The sequence below is a fragment of the Porites lutea genome, chromosome 14, assembly GCF_958299795.1.
Source record: "Porites lutea chromosome 14, jaPorLute2.1, whole genome shotgun sequence".
NCBI lineage: Eukaryota > Metazoa > Cnidaria > Anthozoa > Scleractinia > Poritidae > Porites > Porites lutea.
The window spans coordinates 8,570,088-8,593,496 of NC_133214.1; the positions used below are offsets into that span (position 1 = coordinate 8,570,088).

The window sequence follows — 23,409 nt, forward strand, 5'->3', positions numbered from 1 at the left end:
AGTGTGGGGATATTCTTCAGTCACTCATCTTTCCACCGATCCTACAGAAAGTCGAAAATGACAGCGAGAGAAACAACATAAATGTTAACGTGGTTGTGTTGGACTCTGTGGCTAGACCGCATTTTTATCGAATTCTGCCAAGATCAGTGGCCGTGCTCCGCGCGATTGCACAAGATCCCGATATCAAGGCGACTGCGTTGGATTTTGAGTTGTTCCAGAGCGTTGGTCAACAGAGTTTTGACAACCTGAGGCCCTTCTTTTCTGGTGTTATCAAAGGTAAACGTTACGGAGTGTCCATATCATTCAGGTCCCGTTTAATGGAGATAACACGTCTCGGGTAAAAGGGTCACTCAGTTTTCTTACATTTCCATGCAAAACACGGAGAACCGTTGACATGGGAAGCATTGAATAAACAGTTGGCTCCGCTAGAAGGGTGACCAGCTCCCCTTCTTTTCCCATGGTAGGGTCACTCCCCCCCCCCCCCCCCCCCATATAAACTTTCGCTCGCCTAGCCGGGCCAACTCATTTTACGCGCAGAGCATGCGCGGTCGCTGTTTTTTGACAATAAGAGTATGCATGATCACGGTTGGCTCGGGCAAAGAGGTTCATTTTTTCCTCATATAAACACTCGCTAAAGTTGACTCAGCTTTTTCATAGGGAGCTTAAGCAACGGCGGCGGCAACGAGAACGTCAAAAAGCAAAACATTAAAAATTTTATACATGCAGCACACTTTTGGTACATTACTTTGCCTTAACTTTACGACCACTAGGTCCTTATGCGATATTTTACGGACGAAGGTTTTTTCTCTTTCCAATCTCGGATGCGGTATCCAAGAATTCGACTCCAGTGAAATTCACACTGACTTTTACTCACGAGTTGTAACAATTGCGATAATTCTTATCCAATTGCGATGATCCCTTCTCCATAATTATTCATATGATACGAGAGCGGAATTCAATAATTGTTTTATTATTCAACCCCATTCAAAATAATTCCTAGTTTAAAAACATAGCTAAAACATACTTACCTCTATCGATGCTAAGTTCCCCTTCGATACTGCACTTTTAGGTTGTTCATCTCCGCAAATATTCTCCAAATAGCCGATGTCGCCCTTCGAGTGTTCTTCTTGCTGTTCGTGCCATGTTTTTAGCTATCATTTTGCCTAGTTCTTACTCTTGAAACGAGTGAAATGTCCGTCATTTTTGTCTTCACAACCAAAACAACTCAACCTCGTTCCCAGGTCATCTCGGTTAATGGTGCATTAACCTGCAAGAAAGCTGCACTTTTGATGTCATCGGTTGATTAATCGCAAAATTCTTCCAAATTTGGTCAACAGCAGCTGTTTATGGTGAATTATGCGTGTGGTTTTAACCAATCAGAAACGGGCAAATATTTTGAATGAATGAAAACATTAATTAATCTCCGAGGATGACATTTAAAATGCAAATGGAATGTGAAAAGTGATACTGTCGCTGCCGTCGCCTTCGTCGTTGGGCTAGAGCTTCTTGCTGGCTGGTTTTATTAGCGATGATGAAGGCAAGGCCATTGAGGGAAGGGTGTTGGATTGTCAGTTGTCAGTAAAATTTCCTATGTTGCTTTTTCATTGTTGTTAGATGTCCAGGCTGAGCCATCTGTAAAAAGTGTCATTTATTTGTTTATTTACTATAAAAAAAAACAACAACAACAGCGGGTGCAAACGAACGGACCCAAGCTCCCCACATGCCTAGTCCCTGTGCGGCTTCTTTCCAGGGCTATTCGGTCAACGCATTTCGAAGGCGTATCCGAGACGAACACTCGATCGGACCAGGTGACCCGAAAGGCATAGGTTGCGCGGGTAATTTATTTATTTAATGAGGCCTAGGGACTAGGCAGGGTTCCTACCAGGTCATCGACCCTATAAAACGCAATAAACTTTTCGCGTTCGTCCATGGGAACTGCTGGAAATACTTCTTGTTTCATCAGTTCATTTAATCGCAAGCTAAGCTTGTTGTGCGTAGTACAAATAACCTTAAAAACATGAAATTGCACTTTTTTTGTTGGCTTTGGTTTTTCTTCGGATACTCTGAATTTTCAAATTTTTCCCTCAAAATCACACATTTCCCCATTCCAATTGGCCTTTTGCAGTTCAGCTTGACCCAGAGATACAAAGGGCCTTTCGGATGTGCAACGTACGGAAACCTCTTAAACGAGCCCTTACAAGCCCCTAGTAGTTTCGTGGGAAAGTAAATTGCATATTGTGGCCTTTTAGTTCCATTTAGATTTAATACTACACTGTTTTTTCTTCTTCTATAGATGACAATGAAATCAGTGAGAGAGCAAAGACCGCAAAGGACCCTCTAGGGGTAGAAGTGTTGTTTGGAGCCTTCAGTAAATGGGGCTACCAGACTCTCTTCCAAGAAGATCTTTGTTGGTATGACTACTGGGGTATGGGATTGACGGACCATCAAGTAAGAGCAAGCCCTAATGGAGATTCTGAATTTGAAGACAGGTACCTTTGTAAATATACTACATAAGTTTAGAGAGGGAGGTACCAATATTATGAAATATTCGGAAAAAATGATGGGGCCTTAGAATTTAGTTCACTTATAAAGGAAACGGTATCTTTTTTATGTTAGGGACGTTAAGCAAATCGCTACGGCGACCACTATTACATCCTCGGAGACCCAGTGGCAGTCAGTCAGGTCGAGAGAAAAGGCGCGACGAAAGAAACTTTCGTCGCGCCTTTTCTCTCGACCCCACTTACTGCCCCTGGGTCTCCGAGGATGCCTCTATTACGGCGGTCGTGGATACGGAGTCCTGGGGAGAGCACGTTCAAGAGACACCACCGTAGTCCGCCACCTTTAACAAAGCGGCACCCAAACAGTGACTACGGGATTTTTCGCTCATTCACTTTCGCTGTAGGCAGGGAAGACGTAATTACTGGAAAACCAGACCGGGCGTGAAATACTTTCTTGATACAGTGAAAAAAAATCTACGCATGATTGCTTTTCAAACCAGTCCTAAATAAAATAGGAGAAAGGTCGAATTTTATACTCACATAGTAGTGACTTCGCCACAAGACAGGTCTTCACCAGGGCGGATAAAGGTTCCAACCTTTATCCGCCCTGTTAATTTCCAAGCATGCGCACTGCGCTGTTTTTGATCTGTTTACTTCCGGCCACCGAGGTAAAGGTCGCCGTAGCGATTTGCTTCAAGACCCTACTATAAAGTTAAAACTTAAGTCAAACCCTGTAACATGGACACTGAAGGGCCATAGAAATTTTCCGTATTAACGGGGTGTCTGTATTGAGAGGGAATCCATAACGCAGGTTTTGAGTGTATAGTTAGTTGTTTGCTTGTTTGTGTTTTTTCTTAGATTGTCAAATTCAGTCCCGACTTTTTTGATAGCTGTTTCAGTGCATACGATTATTTAGGTGCAACTACGGGAAAAATTGTGTTTAGTGCACAATTATATTAAAGTGCCCATAACCTGAAACATGTTCTTTAATTTCTTATCTGAAAGTACACACTACTAAGAGAACTTTCCGTTGACGAAAAAAAATTGCGATTTGAAGAAAACGTGATTTTTTAAAGAAGTTTTTAAGTGTGTTGCTTTAATGTCTACGTTAAAGGTGCTACTGTGAGAAAAAATGCATTCTGTTGCAGATGGAGGGAATTCCAAACCCGAGTGAGTACAAAGCATATTGACGACTTTGGCCTGACACATTTTTCCTGCACAGTATTTAAAAAATACAGCATGACAAACCATTACGAGAGTCCACCTCAGGTTTGTCTAAACGGAGAGTTTTACAGTCAGTATTTTCTGGATTACATAACGAAAGTTTACGCTGCCATGAACAGAGACAAAAAGGCCAAATCAATGCTGTCCTTTATGCACTTTAACACTGGACACGAGCATACTGGGGTACGAATGATCAACATGGATGCCAACTTGGCAAAGTTCTTTGTGAATATAGTTCAGAGCCCTGACACTCTTACTGTGATATTTTCCGACCATGGCAGCAGGAATACTCAGTATAGTTATACTGACGAGGGGAGAAGAGAGACTTTTGATTCGTTCCTGTTTATGATAATTCCAGACCAAGTGGCTGAAAAGCTCGGCCATCAGCGAATGACGGCCCTGGTTGAAAACCAAAAGCGTCTCTTTACGTTGCTGGACCTACATACAGCACTTGTGTCTTTAAACCATCCTGAACTAATGAGCTCCCAGAATTCCAATGCAGTAGGGATATTTTCTGTTTTACCAGCAAACCGCACATGTGCAGATTTGCAGTTGATGCCGCTGACCAGGTGCAAGTGTGAAGGGTTCGACGATTATAGCCAGGCAGAAGACAACTCAAAAAACCACAAATGGCTAGCGGAGTTTGCACTGGGGACCTTAAATGATGCCATACAGACACAACATTTAGGAGGTACATGTAATAGTGAGCTTATTTAAGAAGCAACTACCACGACGAGGTCAGGGTAACGTCACTGAAAAGTAAATTTCTATTCTTCAAAGTCGTCATTATTCTATCTGTGATAATTGCCATTTTCCTACAGATTAATTGCTAAGGGAGTGCATTCAAGTTTAAAAAGAGAATGGAAAATTCCTTGTTATGTAATCTCCTCCGTTATTAAGCCGTCGAACTAACAAATTTCATTCCGAAGTTGGGCGGAGGAAGCCAAAGAAACATACCAAAGGTGTGATAGACTGGCACATCTTGTTTTGCCCGATAAAAGAAATTGACATTACAGCCTCTTATCGGTTTAGATAGCGGCCCGAGGTTATTCACTTAACTCATAGAAATCGCAAAATTGTTTTGAAGCTCAAAAAAAAAAAAACGATCTTTACGCCGGGACGAGCAAATTGTAAAACACATTCTCTTCTTATATTGGTCATAAAAGACACTATGAGCTGGTCTAAAACGGTAGTAACGTGCGAACGTGCCTACCCCCGAATATTAGCCCGAGGGAGTTTAAAAAAGACGTTTTGGAATTTTGAGTGAAGCACCTCAACCGGAATTGAGGCGTGTTTCCCTTTAATACATCTTGAAGCTGCCAAATTCGTAATGTTTGGCACCTTTGTTGTTATGGAGACGACTTACCCCAAAATTTTGGCGTAAGTCAATAATTTTGACAGATTTTGATTTTTGAATCTTAGATTTCTTAGTGTTATTTTATTTTCCTCTTTCGATTGTTTTTTATTTTTTAGCTATTTATGAGATAATTACAGAACCCTTTTGATAACAGTTCTTTTTATTAGAACTGATAGGTTATCCTGTATAAATATTCGCGTTATTATTATTATTACCCGGCAGAATTTTTGCAAAAAGTACACTCCCGGTTGACACGTGTGTCGCTCAAAAACGTCTTTCCTAAAACTCGGTATTGACTGTTTAACGAGTTGTTTCCTACGTTTTTTTTACAGGTGCTGGTGAAGTTGTAACCTCATCCCAAAGGTATGGCTATGGAAACTGTCAGCGCTTGGTGGGGAAATCATTTACTAATATTTTGCAACGTCTCCAAGGAGACTACATCTTGACGACAATGGATCTCCACGTGGTCCCTCCAGCTGGTTTTACGGAAGACGAAGTCTTTAAAGTTTCTTTGAAAAACCACGCAAAGCCGGAAGACAAAGTTTGGTTGACAAGTTATACTCGCCAGTCCAGATATAGCAAGTTTAAGACATGCGCAGACAAGTCAGTTGACATTAAACTTTGCGCATGTGCTCTTGATCAAACTAATCTTGCTGAATCAGTCAGCAATGGGGTTCCAAGTAAAATGTTTGGTTCGGAGACCGTTGTAAAAGACCTCCACTTAGGATGTCTATTATTTCTGAGAAGGGATCACGGATTAACCTCTTTAGCGTTGGAAGTAGCAAACGTTTGCTACAATCGCACTTACAAATTTAAACTGGACGGTGGAGGAACTGAGAGACTCTTTTCTAGAACCCTTCCCATAAATGTTGAATTGCTACCTAGGTCATTTTATTTTCTAACATCCATTACGAAATATGCGTCGAAATTCACCCATCAATTACATTTTACAGCAAGTGTAGAAGTTAAAAATGACAATTCTGAAGATTTTATAAACTTGGGAGAACATGACGTGTCTGAGTAACTAACAAGATCAATGAATCAGACTATTTTCCACAAGTTTCCTTCGCCCATGTAAGAGAATCCGGAATCCACAATTGGGGAAACTTTAACTTACGGAATCCGGAATCCCGGGTTTTGGACTCCAGAATCCATTTCAAGGAATCCGGAATCCCACGATGGAATCCAGGGCCCCGTTTCTCGAAAGGCCCGGAAACTTTTCGGGCCCGGAAAGCTGCAGGTGTGTTTGGATTCAGATTAAAGTGTGAATAATTCTGAAAATGATAAAATGAAGCGATCAGTTAACGAATGGGATGAATTTAGTCGTCAAACGGCTTAAAAGCAGCCTTTTATTTTGCTTCTCAACCATGTAAAATAAGAATTTAATATTTGTAAAATAGAAATCTAACATATATTTTTTAGAACATGATAGGTGCCGGTACAAGCTTTCAGTTTTTAGAAGGTTTCATTGACCTCTGTGTGAATGTGTGGCGCGGGGGTTTTGGTTTTTAAAGGAAGAAAAGATTGACCACGAAAGTGGCGAAGATTCGTTGAACGGGACGACAGAACCTACAACCGTAAGGCCGATAGTTTCTCAATTTCCTTCCCACAACTCCTCAAGTGACGCGCTTCAAATTTAAAATTAAACAGATAAACGACTGAGTACAAGCCTGAAAGTAAGAAATTGAAAGATATTTTCATCGTTTGAGTCGATAAAATTCATGTTTTGGCCCTCTCAAAGAGTTTCAGAGCGAATAACGAAGGGTTTTAATTTGCGCTCAAAACGTTAACTCACTTCTTTTGCTCAAGCTCCGTTTTAACTTTTTATTGGCTGTGTTCTGCTCCAGCACCAACGCAACCCTATTGTTACTAGACAAACTAACCCGTGTGGCATGTTTTGTTTTATGGGATTGCAGAAAGAACCAGCTACTTCCAAACATGGAAGGTTCCCAGTTTAAAGTAAGAACTAAATACCAAGTTGAAAAATATATTTCCACCAAGAATAATGTAGAGTTTTCTGGAAAGTACTCAGATATGTTCGAAGATCTAAGCAAGAGTCTGCGGCGTAACATATTACCGTAACAAATACTACGACCCCCATAAACTGCGCAGAGGAAATTTCTACTCCTTGTTTACGTTTCTTGAGAATCATCGGATGATTAAACTGTAACTGATGAAAGGCAAGGGTCGCCATCATTTTGGTGTGTTTATATGCGATGTATAACATCTGCATAGTGGTAAGAAGCAGTAACATACACTGTATTAGCCGAGACACGAACACCCTTGAAATTTTAAAAGTAATGAATATATCTTTTGAAGCAATCTGTTTTAGAATGACAGCAATAAGAAAATGGAACACTGCGGGAAAAAGCCAGCTGAGGATTACCATAGTAACGATGCATTGTGACGTCATGATAGAAACATACTTAAAGGGCATCACTATGGCAGCGTAACGGTCAACAGTCATGACGTACAAGTTAGTCAACGAAGCGAAAGCGAAGTAAGCGGCGAAGATCCGTCGGAGTTCTCGATCACATGGCAGGTAAAATTCGCAAGTGAAAAATGTTGGGAAATAAGTTATGCCAAAGCAGAAATCAGCAATAGCCAGGGACATGATAAAAAGATTTACTTGTGTTTGGAGACGTCGGTCGGTGGCGATGAGATAAATAACAAGCGTATTTCCTGAAACTGCTGCGACGTTTAAAATCCAGCCTGGCACCCAGACCCAAGGTAAATGATCGGCTGAAAACGTCGCTAGATCGACTGGAGGCATGATTTATCCAGTAGACACCGCCTGTTTTGGCTTCAGATTCGATTTAGATTCAGAATTACAGCACCACCAAATTTCACTTCAGTTCCTTATATCTTGCTCAAAAAAGCCAACGCAGCAATAAACTAAGAAGGTTTATTACTTAATCTCGGTAACACCATTTCTCGTGACGTTCACATTTGTACGCCATATAACATTTTGTTAATGATATATAAAATAAATCATATATGAACTGCGGAAATGAAATGAAAATGAAGAAATGATCGTCGTAGTGAATGCAATTTATGCAATTGCGTAAAGAAGCCTGAAAAAAATTCAGGACTTCAACGGGGTTTGAGCCCGTGACCTCGCGATTACCGGTGCGATGCTCTACCAACTGAGCTATGAAGCCACTGACGTTGTGAGCAGGTCAATTGTGGGTTCATATGTTGTCAATTGTGAATTAACAGATACTTTTTCTTTGAAGCACAAACTGCCTCCTAACACTAAAATTGAACTAAATTTTGAAATGGGAAGCGATGCAAATCTAATTTTTCAAGCTGGCGCTAATTGCAGAGTTATTATAAAAAGACGTCAGTTATTTATTCCAAAGTTAACTTTTAACTCAGAAGGTCAAAAACTCTACATGGAAAATTATCTTAAACCTTACAAATGGACTTATCTTAACGAAGTCGTCGAGATATCAAATAATACGCATCAACAAACAGGTCATTACACAATTACAACTGCTATTTCAAAACCACGCCATGTATTTGTTTTTTGAATTACCTCAGCAAATATTGGAAACCAACAAACCAATCCATTTTTGTACAATACTTTTAATTTACCAAACAATGCTAATGTAACACGATGTTATTTAGAAGTTGCAAATGGAAATGAATATCCTGATATTCACTATAAACCATCTTCAGATTTATCAAGAGTTTTTAGGGGTATACTAGGATATGTTCACGCAAACAACGACTTTCAAGGTGGAACAATTCTTGATATAACTAGCTACAAAACTCTATACCCTATTCTTTAGTTTGATCTAACAAAACAAAAAATGGATATAAAAGATGGAGTTACAAAACTAGCTTTTCATTACGAACTTTCTGCCAATCCAAATGCTGATTATAACATTTACGCTCTTGTTCTTCACGAGCGAGAGGCAGAAATAGAACAAAAAGACGGAAAATTACTGCTTAGAGCTTAGCATAACCATTATATAAAATGAAATCATTTAGAGATTATATAGTTGGTTATAAAGATTTCGTTTTTAATCTCGATCAATCTTTAACAAACCCTGCTAGAAACAATTATCAAAACAGAGGTAATTGTAAATTTGTTGTTGACGATAAAACTTCACTCGATTGGTATAATGCGCGATTATCAATAAATTTTAAATTAACAAAATTAACTGGAAATAATGTAATCATCAATGACAACAATGGAATTGTTAATGGCGCGAGTTCATTTTTAAAAAAATTAGTTCAATCATTAATGGCCGAGAGGTTTATCAATGTAATTCTGCCAATCATCTCGTAAATATTAAAAACTTACTTGAGTATAATCCCTCTTATACTGAGAGTGTTGGAACAAATGAATTTTACTATCTTGATACATGTAACAACCCAAAACAGAAATAAATATTTATCAAGGCAAGTCCAACACGGAAAAAATGTTGCAAACGATGGTTGGACGCCACGAAATTTTATTGAAAATGAAGATACTACTTTCAATGAGGGGTTTACAAAAAGAAAAAGTATACTAAAAAATTTAATTATTGTCAATTGTGAAATTCCTCTTAATCGTTATTCATTTTTTAAGGTTTTAAAGGATAAGATGTTGCCAAATTCCAAATTCGAATTAAATATTGTACTAGAAAGTGACAACAACCTTATTTAGCTTTATTTGGAGAGCGGGTAATGATGTTTGTAAGGTAATAATTACAAAACTACAACAGCCTTACTATATATTCCTCGTGTAACATTTGACAAAAAATACAAAACAACAACTACAAAATCTTGGTCTTATCTTGATGAGTACGTGACGAATTCTACAAATTTAAGACAAGAAGAAGGAAATTTTAGAATAACAAACTCTATTTCAAAACCTCGCCATGTTTATGTTTTTATTGTAAACAGCGCAAATATAGAGTCACAAACAGCCAATCCGTTTTTATATCAAACTTTTAGTGTCGCAAATAATAAAAAATTAACAAGATGTTACCTTAAAGCAATGAAAATATTTATCCCAAAATACGTTACAAACCATCCACAGAGCCATCAAGAGTTTACAGGGATGTCATGAGCCACATTCACATAAACAATGATTTTCAAGGCGGAACACTTCTTAATAGAGTTAACTTTGAAAACTTGTTTCCATTTGTTTATTTTAACCTACCAAATATACTGAGAAGATAAAGTAGATCTTTCATTTCGTTACGAACTAAATGGAGAACCCAATGCTGATTTTACCATTTACCCAATTTTTTTTACATGAAAAGTTATATGGTTCTTGATATAAATGACAACTTATATATTGAATATGGTGTAAAACTAACAAACAGATGAGCAAAAGTCAAAACTGGCTTCTGCAATCAGAAATAAATCACCACTTACTCTTCGTCCAAAACATTCACGGCTCAGATGAGTTAATGCTAACCCGCAGACAAATCCCTAAAATAGAAAAATCACTGGCAAATGGAACAGGAAGTGATATAAAGATAAGCCGAACACAGATTAGAAAATCAGTAAAACATACTACCTTTTTTGTTATTTGGATATTTGGTTTCAATTTGAATGCGTTTATACTTAATTTTTGAATCCTTTACTTTGTACTCCTTTGGCTCTTTAAAATAATGTTATCGAGGGTGAGATTTTCGTAACGACTCAACTGCATTTTTATTAATATTTAGATAATCTTTAAATCATAATTCAATTTCAATTACAAAGTTCTATCACATATCTGTATCACCAGCATACAAACTTATAATATATGACCAACTAGTACATAAACTAGCAAAATAATTACTTAGACAACTATTTAATTCACTTAAAGGTTTTTCCTCAAAAGCTTTTACCATATTGTCAGTATTTTTTTGTAAATCTTCAAGTGAATAAATTATTAAATTAAATTTGGGAATATATTTCACTAATTCATTAAATTTTCTTTCATTTTCTTTTTGATATTGTCTAATAGATCTCAAAGCATTAAAATCATATTTTTTAGTTGCTGCTAAAAAATCTTCACTCATTTTTGTTATTATCATTTAATCTTTAAACAATTTATTTTTTTACAGCGAGCGAAGCTATCGAGCATTCCACTTTCATCACTTATTGATTTTCTGTAGTTTGTTTCATTTGGAGAAAGTGGTGAGATGTGTATTAGCTAATATGCACCACGCTTTTTATGGTGAGAGATGGTTTGTATAAATGAAAAAGTTTAATAGTTTTAATAATGTATGAATTTTGCCTAAATTAAGGAGGGAATTTAGTGATAATTGGGAATATGGGAATACGGGGGAGTTTTTAATAATGAGAAATGAATGGAGGGTTTTAAATATTTTATGACGGGGCAATTGGGGGAATAAGTCGTTCCAGAAAGCATCCTATTATAACTACTTACGAGCTTACGCTACCTGTGTTTCCAAGTCCGAAAATCACTCTACAAACAACGCATTTTGATTGGTCAAATCTCGTGACGCACACCGCCTACTACTAAGCCCCCCTGGGGGAGGGAACTAATATGGGATTTACGGTAATTTTAATTGGTTCTTAAAACAATAGCCAACAGAAGAAGTGGCTATTTGGCAGCTCCGACGTTCGTGGGGAGCGATCGCGTGAAGGTGCCTTTCGTGTTACAAAACCATTTATCATGAACGTGTACATGCACCGCGTTGATGAAAATGAAAGTGTGAAGTGTTTTACTTTGGCTATCTCTGCCTTGTTAAAGAGCACAGTGAAAAATGCGTCGGAATCGCAAGTATTTTGTAAGTAGCTAGACTGTTTATTATTTTATTATACGTGTAAATAATATTACCCCCTTGCTTGGCAATAGCGAAAGGGTTGTTGTACGGTTGTTTAGGGCGTCAAGGGCCGACGTGAGGACAGAAAAGAACTCTTATTTTACTCCCTGCAGGGAAAACTCGACACTGCGTTCGCTGTTGCCATCTGTCAACTTTGGCGGTTTCAGTTATTTCTGTCTCCCTGCCGTATGATAATTTAAGCTCATGATATCTTCCGCGTAGTATTTATCATTATGATAGCCTTTTTCCGTTTTTATTTACGCATAAGCCTGTATGGCTGGGATGCAGAGGAGTTCTCTGCCCGAGATAGATGCTATTCCCTATCCTATTATTATGCGCTATAAAAAATTCGTTCCAGACATATGCGTGGCATCACATTTTTAGGTTGGACGGTAAACATTTTTGTTGCTTGTTTGACGATCAATAACCACGGAAGCGACTTTGTGAGCGAAGCATGACATGCAGGAATTTTCTTTTGAAAGGTTAGCTGCATTTTGGAGAAGACTTAGACTGAGAAACGGAATGAAAGGTTATTTGGTGGCAGTAGATACTGGCCAGCCTGCACTGCATACGCATTGTCCGTCACATGCACAGTCGATGTATAGTGTCTGCGACGCTGGCTATAGTTAGCTTACGGTTTAAGTTAAAGATGTCAAAGAAAATGCTACTGACTAATTCTGAAGTCAGTTATAACATTATTAAAAACGCCGTGGCTATATGCCCGGCATCCCGGAAGGGTCTTAAAAAAACTAAACACCTGGCATTCAGACTGAAGAAATTTTCTAGAATTTCTGCAAAATCCCTTTTTCTAATCGTTTGAAAGTATTCTATCTTCATTTAGAATAGCCAAGCGATAAGACAAACAAACCTGGCTTCGCAGCTGAGCGGTTGTGGTTTCTTGGACATAGAGTAGAGTGGACGCTGTTTCGATAAATTTCGTGAGTAGCAGCGCGTGACTCACGGGCACGATTTCATCAGGCTAAATACCCGGCAGTCTGAAAGGGGAGCTGGAAAGTTAAAAAGCCTTCTCTTCAGCTTCAATTCCAACTTCAACTTTATTTGAATACATTTTTGTATATGTACAACACAACACAAAGAGACTGGTCTGCAAATAGCATTTGCTAATCTGGGCGGAACACTGAGTCACACTGAAACATTAATATTCGAGTTTTCGGTCGATTAAACTCAATTGGAAAGACTTTTTCCGCCTTGTTAGCTAATTAGATGCAAAGTGGGGTTTGGTTCAATTTGTGCAATACAGTTGCAGTCGTTATTCATTGTTTAAAAGTAGATTTGAGTTTTTAGCATCACGAATACACATGGTGGAATGCAAACTTATTTTTGCATATATAATCTGCTTCAAACCAAACAAAGCTACCAAGGGTAGCAGGGGCACCCAACGAATATTTTTCTGAAAATGGGCCGTTAACTACAGAAAACCAAAATTTAGATGCTTTTAAGGCATTTTCAAGCACTTTTCTGTGTTGATGGAAAGAATTTATCTGTTCCTCACTCCCAGCAGGTTAGATGGCTATTCTCCCAGCCAGCAGAGCGGCCTTCTCCATATTTGCCAGCCAGCAGAATAAAAAAAAAATCTGTATTCAAATAAGCGCCGCAGGGTTGCTTGGAAATTGCGGCGCTGATTCGAGTATATACGGTCAAAATAAATAACACACAGCCTTATCTCTCGCTTGTCAACGAAGAATAACAACAACTACAATGGTAATGAAAAAGGAACGTCACTAAGCCTTCCCTAGATGTACCTTTTGTGAATCCTATTCAGTCCAACTTGAATATAATACTTCAGGCTGTTTAATAGGTTTTGACAACCGTGAACTCGCGCTCCGCCAAAACCCGAATGTTTTAATTAAGAATTTTTTAACAGTTGTGTAACACTATTATGTAAGATGGACGAAAAGAATGCAGTTACCAAGAACATGCAGATATAACACTTTATTGTGACTATTGGCAACCTTAAGATACCTTTCCTTTACACCCCGATAAGTTTGTTCTGCAGTTGGTGCTTCCACAAAAAACCTAACACACTTAAATCTAAAAACAAGGAAAAAAAGAACCATTAGACGAATATTAAAGAAAACCTACTAAATCCAGCTGAAAGAGGTAAAAATATAATAATTCCAACAGACAAGTGTTTTTTTGGTTTAAAAATATTCTCTCCCTAAGAATGAATGGAATGTTGCCATCGACATCATCCATCACGGGCATGTAGAGAGGTTTAATGAAAACAACTTTTCCCAAATTTTGTTCTAAACATGGTTGAAATTGTGTCTTGTCTGTATGTTAAAGCCTTTTCCTTAAAACAGAGCTCCTCATTAACTGCTCTTTATTTTTTTAATTTCTAAACATACACATACTGAATAAGGGCTAGGACATTTTACTTCTTGGTTCTAAACGGTTAAGCTACTTTAACCGCATGAAATACAGTTGTAATTGAAACATGCAATTTCTGGTGAAGATTAAAAAAAATTTACATAAATGTACCGCATAAACCATGGATCAGTATTTGCAATCCACACTACATCTGCAACCTGCACAACAATCATTGTAAAATAGCACAAAAATTGAAGACAATTGTACACACACCAGCAGTAAATTTATAACCATGTCTTCCAATTAAACAAGAAAGTTATTTAGGAATTTATAAAAAACTGCTCTGAGGCGGTTGCCCTAGTTGAAACAAAACAAAAAAGGGGTAAATGATTATAAAAAAAAGTTTAGAAGGACAAATAACTGATAATAAGGCCAAGCTAACAGCACCCATCGTCAGAAGCCTTACACAACATGTGGAAGAAGAGAGGGTCATAAGAACCAACAGTAAAAGAATGCTCGTTGTCACAACTCTAGCCCCACCTACGACAGGAGAAAGGGTCGCAAGGACGAACAAACAAAGAATGCTCGTTGTCACAACTCTAGCCCCACCTACAGCGGGAGAGAGGGTCGCAAGGACGAACAACCAAAGAATGCTCGTTGTCACAACTCTAGCCCCACCTAACGGCAGGAGAGAGGGTCGCAAGGACGAACAAACAAAGAATGCTCGTTGTCACAACTCTAGCCCCACCTACGACAGGAGAAAGGGTCGCAAGGACGAACAAACAAAGAATGCTCGTTGTCACAACTCTAGCCCCACCTACAGCGGAAGAGAGGGTCGCAAGGACGAACAAACAAAGAATGCTCGTTGTCACAACTCTAGCCCCACCTAACGGTAGGAGAGAGGGTCGCAAGGACGAACAGACAAAGAATGCTCGTTGTCACAACTCTAGCCCCACCTACAGCGGAAGAGAGGGTCGCAAGGACGAACAAACAAAGAATGCTCGTTGTCACAACTCTAGCCCCACCTAACGGTAGGAGAGAGGGTCGCAAGGACGAACAGACAAAGAATGCTCGTTGTCACAACTCTAGCCCCACCTACAGCGGAAGAGAGGGTCGCAAGGACGAACAAACAAAGAATGCTCGTTGTCACAACTCTAGCCCCACCTAACGGTAGGAGAGAGGGTCGCAAGGACGAACAAACAAAGAATGCTCGTTGTCACAACTCTAGCCCAACCTAACGGCAGGAGAGAGGGTCGCAAGGACGAACAGACAAAGAATGTTCGTTGTCACAGCTCTAGCCCCACCTACAGCGGGAGAGAGGGTCGCAAGGACGAACAAACAAAGAATGCTCGTTTTCACAACCCTAGCCCCACCTAACGGGTAGGAGAGAGGGTCGCAAGGACGAACAGACAAAGAATGCTCGTTGTCACAACTCTAGCCCCACCTACAGCGGGAGAGAGGGTCGCAAGGACGAACAAACAAAGAATGCTCGTTGTCACAACTCTAGCTCCACCTACGACAGGAGAAAGGGTCGCAAGGACGAACAAACAAAGAATGCTCGTTGTCACAACTCTAGCCCCACCTAACGGCAGGAGAGAGGGTCGCAAGGACGAACAAACAAAGAATGCTCGTTGTCACAACTCTAGCCCCACCTAACGGCAGGAGAGAGGGTCGCAAGGACGAACAAACAAAGAATGCTCGTTGTCACAACTCTAGCCCCACCTACAGCGGAAGAGAGGGTCGCAAGGACGAACAAACAAAGAATGCTCGTTGTCACAACTCTAGCCCCACCTACAGCGGAAGAGAGGGTCGCAAGGACGAACAAACAAAGAATGCTCGTTGTCACAACTCTAGCCCCACCTAACGGTAGGAGAGAGGGTCGCAAGGACGAACAAACAAAGAATGCTCGTTGTCACAACTCTAGCCCCACCTAACGGCAGGAGAGAGGGTCGTAAGGACGAACAGACAAAGAATATTCGTTGACACAGCTCTAGCCCCACCTACAGCGGGAGAGAGGGTCGCAAGGACGAACAAACAAAGAATGCTCGTTGTCACAACCCTAGCCCCACCTAACGGGTAGGAGAGAGGGTCGCAAGGACGAACAGACAAAGAATGCTCGTTGTCACAACTCTAGCCCCACCTAACGGCAGGAGAGAGGGTCGCAAGGACGAACAGACAAAGAATGTTCGTTGTCACAGCTCTAGCCCCACCTACAGCGGGAGAGAGGGTCGCAAGGACGAACAAACAAAGAATGCTCGTTTTCACAACCCTAGCCCCACCTAACGGGTAGGAGAGAGGGTCGCAAGGACGAACAGACAAAGAATGCTCGTTGTCACAACTCTAGCCCCACCTACAGCGGGAGAGAGGGTCGCAAGGACGAACAAACAAAGAATGCTCGTTGTCACAACTCTAGCCCCACCTAACGGCAGGAGAAAGGGTCGCAAGGACGAACAGACAAAGAATGCTCGTTGTCACAACTCTAGCCCCACCTACAGCGGAAGAGAGGGTCGCAAGGACGAACAAACAAAGAATGCTCGTTGTCACAACTCTAGCCCCACCTAACGGCAGGAGAGAGGGTCGCAAGGACGAACAGACAAAGAATGCTCGTTGTCACAACTCTAGCCCCACCTACAGCGGGAGAGAGGGTCGCAAGGACGAACAGACAAAGAATGCTCGTTGTCACAACTCTAGCCCAACCTAATGGCAGGAGAGAGGGTCGCAAGGACGAACAACCAAAGAATGCTCGTTGTCACAACTCTAGCCCCACCTACAGCGGGAGAGAGGGTCGCAAGGACGAACAAACAAAGAATGCTCGTTGTCACAACTCTAGCCCCACCTACAGCAGGAGAGAGGGTCGCAAGGACGAAGACACAAAGAATGCTCGTTGTCACAACTCTAGCCCCACCTACAGCAGGAGAAACGGTCACAAGGAAAAATGACCAATGAATACTCAAACATGAGCAAGCCCTTTAGTGAGAGTAATAGTGTTTTGTTTACATAGATTTACTCTACTGTCAGGCAGGTTAAGGTAAAAGAAGTTTTAACATGACCAAGTGGTTGACTGTCTGCCGCTATATGCAAAAAGGAAATCAAAGATCCATTGCTAAGATTACCAATATACACTATACAACACAGTTCAATGATGCATTCTCTTCACACCAACCAGGTTCATGTCTACAGAAACGGATGTCTTTTTATAAGTAAATTAATAAATTGTTTTTTAAGGGGAATTTTCAAAGGTTTTTGTAGCAGCATCAAAGTTAAATTATCATTCTTTACATGTGTACGTTTCCATAATGTTCTTTTCTGTCCTTTGTTCCTTTGTACCAGGATAAATTAAATTTCACGATTTATCATTATGGTTGACTGATCCATTGACTACAAAAAGATGTTATGTTGACATTCATGTTCTGATTAATACCATAACATACATTATATAACTAAAGCCAAAAATTACGCGTAACTAAATGTTTACCTGGGCTCAAGTCATATTTCCTCCTGTCACTACAAGCCTAGGAAAGAGAAACAGAAAAACATTATTATTTTCATTATTACACCCATTTGTGCAGCACTAATTCCTGATGTACATGGCACAATATTACTCTACCTCTGATGATGAATATGGGTAAAATTAAATTTAGACAACAGACAAATCTAATCATAAAGAGGTCAGTGTTCGTCCAGGGTCACATCCAACTTCAATATGATGTATGAAATATCAGGATATCCACTGGTTAACATGGTATAACAATTGCATACATGTAATTTCCTACAAAATTCCTATTATTATGATCTGTTTCTTAGAATTATGTATTGAAATTACTGCAGGGAGAAAAGTGTATGCAGCACTACTAGGACTCAAAAGCTGAGTTTTAATCTCTTGAATGTACATGTAGAACTTATTCCATAGCATTTCCTTTTTATATCAATGAGAGCTATAACAATGAGAAAACCAATGGAATATTGTGTTTTTCAGTTAATATTAATCAGCCTAGATGTATTATTTCAAACTTGACCTGGTGCAGCCATTGTTTAATTCTGCAGAATATTTAGCAAATATATACATGACGGGCTTTGCTCACCAAAAAAAATTATGCAAATTAGGCTAAGGGTAGATTGAATCTACCCATGGCTTATGATTAACTGAAACGGGAGATCACAATTCGCGCCTTCATACGACTGAGGTGTTACTTTGGAATCCTCGGTAATTACTTTTTTCGCACTTGCCGACATCCAAATACACCCGGCGTGGGAATCACGAGACGTGTAAATAAGACATTTCTTGACATAATAAAAAGGTTTTCCAGATACGGACGCGCATTTGTTGGCTTTACTCGCGTGGAGACACACGTCAACTGTTACTTCTCACGCGAAATAGTATTCAAGGCATGGCTCTACTGTAAAAAAAAACCCCGCTCCTTATTGATCGCACAACCATAATCATAAAAGGCGACAGCAAGAAAAATAACTATCACTCGAATGGGATAATCGAAGATCAAGATCCAAACCTTAACGAGAGCGGGTTTTATATCTGTTACTAAAGAGAAAATGGAAATGAAACATAAACCCTTCGCCGACTCAGAAAATATTACGAGAAGCTAAAGTTTACCACCCGAGAAACATTTTAATGACGGCCTATAATCTATTCTTACGGGAGAAATGAAATTATTTGCAATTATGTCGATCGAACAGTATACTATCTTCTGTCTATTACTGTGTAGTCGGCAGGAACATTACACAAAACGGCGTCAGCAACGAGGTTCGATGTGATAAATTAAGTACATTTACTTACCTGTGATAAATTAATGTTTACTCAATGAGAATGATTTAATCCCAGAGAAACTACGATTCCCGAAACAGGAACATTTGGAATTCTTGGACATCAGTGACTACAACCGACTTATAACAGCTTCATTTTAATAGCGACTTGATTCTGAAATAATATACCGTGAGATTTAACGCAAAGCTCATGGGGCACGGCGAAGCGAAGGCAACCAGAGGGTTTGAAGTAGTTTGGTGGCCCAATCTTTTCTCCGGCACTAGCCACGGGAAGTTAACCTTAAGATTCTCTTTTGCTAAAGTAATGCTTTGATTTATTTAACGTACGATAATTGACTCGTTTGTGTTTTACAAACACCTTTTTTTGCAACCCAAGCTTCTTAATTAAGCCAGAGAAGGGAAATTTTTGTCGTCGATTTTCATTGACAAAATCATTTGTAAGAATTAATAGACATGTGAGAGTTATAACTTTTCATTTGACGTTTTACAGTACGGATAGCTCAGTAACAAGCGGCAAGATAATTTCATTTTTACATACATATATTAGCATCGTTTGAAATTAATGAATAATACTAATAATAAAAACGTTTTGATGGTGTTATCATGATTTTGGTTAAAACAATTTTGTCACACTGTGTCGCTGAAAGTTTATCTCAGTACCCAAGCAATAATTGTAACTTAAGTAAATTCTCTATGTGAATTTCTGAAAGAAAACTAAAGCAAATCAGTGTACACTCCATCACCTGCTGCAAATTATAGCCCTGTATCAAAGAAAAATAATATTAAATCACTCAATAATGATGTTGATAATAATAGGAATAACAATAATAATAATAATCCGTCATCAGGTAACAATAGCTCATAAATGAACTGACCATCCAAGAGAAACAGAACCAGTTAGTACAAAATGAAAATGATGAAAATTAGGTCCTGTCATCAGATAACAACAGTCCATAAATGAACTGACTACCCAAGAGAAACAGAACCAGTTAGTACAAAATGAAAATGATGAAAATTAGGTTCTGCCATCAGATAACAACAGTCCACAAATGAACTGACTACCCAAGAGAAACAGAACCAGTTAGTACAAAATGAAAATGATGAAAATTAGGTCCTGTCATCAGATAACAACAGTCCACAAATGAACTGACTACCCAAGAGAAACAGAACCAGTTAGTACAAAATGAAAATGATGAAAATTAGGTTCTGCCATCAGATAACAACAGTCCACAAATGAACTGACTACCCAAGAGAAACAGAACCAGTTAGTACAAAATGAAAATGATAAAAATTAGGTCCTGTCATCAGATAACAACAGTCCACAAATGAACTGACTACCCAAGAGAAACAGAACCAGTTAGTACAAAATGAAAATGATGAAAATTAGGTTTTGCCATCAGATAACAACAGTCCACAAATGAACTGACTACCCAAGAGAAACAGAACCAGTTAGTACAAAATGAAAATGATAAAAATTAGGTCCTGTCATCAGATAACAACAGTCCACAAATGAACTGACTACCCAAGAGAAACAGAACCAGTTAGTACAAAATGAAAATGATAAAAGTTAGGTCCTGCCATCAGATAACAACAGTCTACAAATGAACTGACTACCCAAGAGAAACAGAACCAGTTAGTACAAAATGAAAATGATGAAAATTAGGTCCTGCCATCAGATAACAACAGCCCATAAATGAACTGACTAACCAAGAGAAACAGAATAATAAAGCTAAATGTTTCCTTTAAATTGAAGTGACCAGAAAACAGAAATACCTCACTGTATTAGGAATAACTTGACTAAAAACAAACTTACCTCAAGTCTAATATCACTAATATATAACTTAAGTCCGTTTTAGTCTGACCTCTACCTTGAAGAAAAACAGAATTTTCAAGGCCATCCGGTGGAATGCTTTTCTGACGAAGAAGACCAGTGATCAAACGGACGTGGAAGCGACGTACACAGTAGCTGCCATCATGTTGAATTCCACTACGGCATAGGCCGATTTGGCGGGTTCAAGTTCCCGCGTTGCCTCGTTTTTCGTCAGGAAATCTCCTAAATAATTCATTTTTAGAGAAACCCGTCGGACGGACTCCACATATTTCTTTTTTGAGTGCATGCCAATGCTTTTGGGGGTTGTAACCCTCGACAGACTAGAAATGGGAAACGAAGAATCATACCGTCGACGGTCGCCTTCACTTCAAATGGTTTCGAAATCAAAACCACAGCGCTTTTGAACTTTGAAAGTCTAAGGTAGAATATTAATTAATTAGTAAGAATTTAACTCGTTTACATCGCATGATCGCTGCCTGACCCTCAAAAACAAAAAAAAAGGTACATGTACGCTGCCGTCCATTCATTTGAGCGGCACTGGAAACAAGTTTTTGCGGCGCTTTGTCACGCACGTCACGTCATGTCTCAAGAGGGATTTTCTGACTCCGGCACTCGAGTATTTAATATTTCCACATGAAATATGGGTCGCTCCTTCAAAAATTTTATCAAAGTGACAAAGGAAATATATAATGCTTTAACGTAATGTCTTTTAAGCCTGGCGTGCCCCGTCCAATTCACCGGCAGTCCGATCTGGATTTGTTTATCGGTCTTACAGACCAACAGTAAGTCAAAATTCATGTAAATTACTTTCTACGGGTAGATGAAGCGAGCTTTTATTTTTAAGAAGATACATTTCGAATGATCAAAATCTTTTTCATTTTAAACAGAAAGGTCACGCCGCAATAAAACCGTTGCGTGGGATGCTGGCTCCTCGCCTTGCCTCGCGCTCAAATGACGCGTCTCTCGCGGATACTTGGCATCTGGTTTACTTATCATGTTCCGGTCTTAATTAATTTTATGACACCAAGCAAACACCTTTCTATCGCGTACCAGGGCATCAATTTCCGGCGCCTGCTGAGATTTTTTTTCTTGAGCAAAGCTCCTCATGTAGCAAATACAAAAACATGAATTCTCCATATAACATACTACTGTTCTAGAAGTATATTGTTTTAATGTGAGGGTACATGGGGTGGGTTAATAAATCATAATGTAACTTCTTTATATATACAAATAGGGCTGTATAGGTAAAAGGATTACAGAAGATGAGCTTCTTTATGACTCAGTCAATTCTAAACATGCCCACCCCCCTCCACAGGCATTTATCATTTTTTAATTCGAAAGCTGCAAATGCCCGCCCCTACTGTGGGGCCAGTAGATACATACAAAACCCCACCATGGAAATAAAAGTTGGAACAAATGCCCCAGTATCAAAGCAAAAGTTACATGTACGTCACCTTGTAAAAAGCTGAAAATTGTTACTGTCAAACTCCGAAAACAGTGAGCACCTGAAAATTTTCAGGATTGTTGATTGTGTACTGGCCAATAGGAATATGCAAGCAAAACTCTAAACCACAAACTAATTACCATTGCTGTTTGTGTGTAAGTTATCTCACGCCTAATTATTGCCTGATTCTCGTAACACAATAACATTCCATAAATATTTCTGGTGTTCACGGTATTGTGAGTTTCACAGTAAACATACTTAACAACTTAAATCAGCACCCTTACAGTTTTCCTGATATCCATACAGACCCCAAAGACACTGCAAAGAGGACAACTTTACAACCCAAAATTACTTAATAAGATAAACTTTCCAGGGTAGACTTGGCAAACAGTATGGCATATACAGAGTACATACATAAGTACAAGCTTAGATGGTACCCCTTAAGGGGGTAAGGTTAATTAAACAATGAAAACTTTCCAACCCCAATGACGCTTTTGTCAATTAAAAATGCCCACTGTAGGAACAAAATGCCAGAAAAATTCCCAGGGAGAATGGGTATGCTTGGAATTGACTGAGCATTAGGAAAAATGAAATAAATATATTTACATGTACAACTACACAGCATTTGAATTGAGACAAAATCTTTGCAACAAGTAGAAGTAGAACACAATAAAAAGTTTAATTATTAACTGGGCTAAAATCCAAGATAAAAAAAAAACAAAGAAAAGATGATATTCTGGAATCGAAAAAATGCAACTTTTCAGGAACACAATGAGTCGGATTTCGAATTGCTGTTAAAACTCGTGGTAGTACATGCTGGCTGTTTTGTTAGCTTTTTCAAAATGTTTTGTTGACGTTGTCAAGCATTATCAGAAAATATTACAGCTCAGGGTTCAGTATGAAAACCACTGTAAATATTAAAAGCAAAATAAAGAAACGACACCAATTATTATGCACCGAAATAATTCTTTCACAACACACTCCTCAGAAGACTCGATGTACATAGCCTGCGAAGACATCCGTTTCTCCTCGCTCTTGGCCGCTGGGGAATCGCGCGAAACATTCCCAGCGGCGAAGAGCGAGGCACATTTTACAGTTAAAGAATTTGAATTCATTTAATCATTACTTATCCTTTTTATCCCAAGTATCTCGTTCGCACTTTTCGA

The 23,409-nt window shown here is 39.2% G+C and overlaps 2 protein-coding genes across 2 annotated transcripts in view; both read left to right on the forward strand.

Annotated features, from left to right (window-relative positions):
• Positions 1–6,861, forward strand: part of LOC140924985 (uncharacterized) — a 39,981-nt gene extending 33,120 nt beyond the window's left edge. Inside the window, exons 4-7 of the mRNA XM_073374950.1 lie at positions 1–276; positions 2,294–2,489; positions 3,647–4,413; positions 5,412–6,861. The exon at positions 1–276 is cut by the window's left edge and continues 305 nt beyond it. Coding sequence (XP_073231051.1) covers positions 1–276; positions 2,294–2,489; positions 3,647–4,413; positions 5,412–6,103 — 1,931 coding nt within the window. The 3' untranslated portion in view covers positions 6,104–6,861. The remainder of the gene's footprint in view (positions 277–2,293; positions 2,490–3,646; positions 4,414–5,411) is intronic.
• Positions 1–23,409, forward strand: part of LOC140924116 (uncharacterized) — a 162,057-nt gene that overhangs the window by 61,153 nt on the left and 77,495 nt on the right. The gene's annotated exons all lie outside the window — the stretch shown is intronic.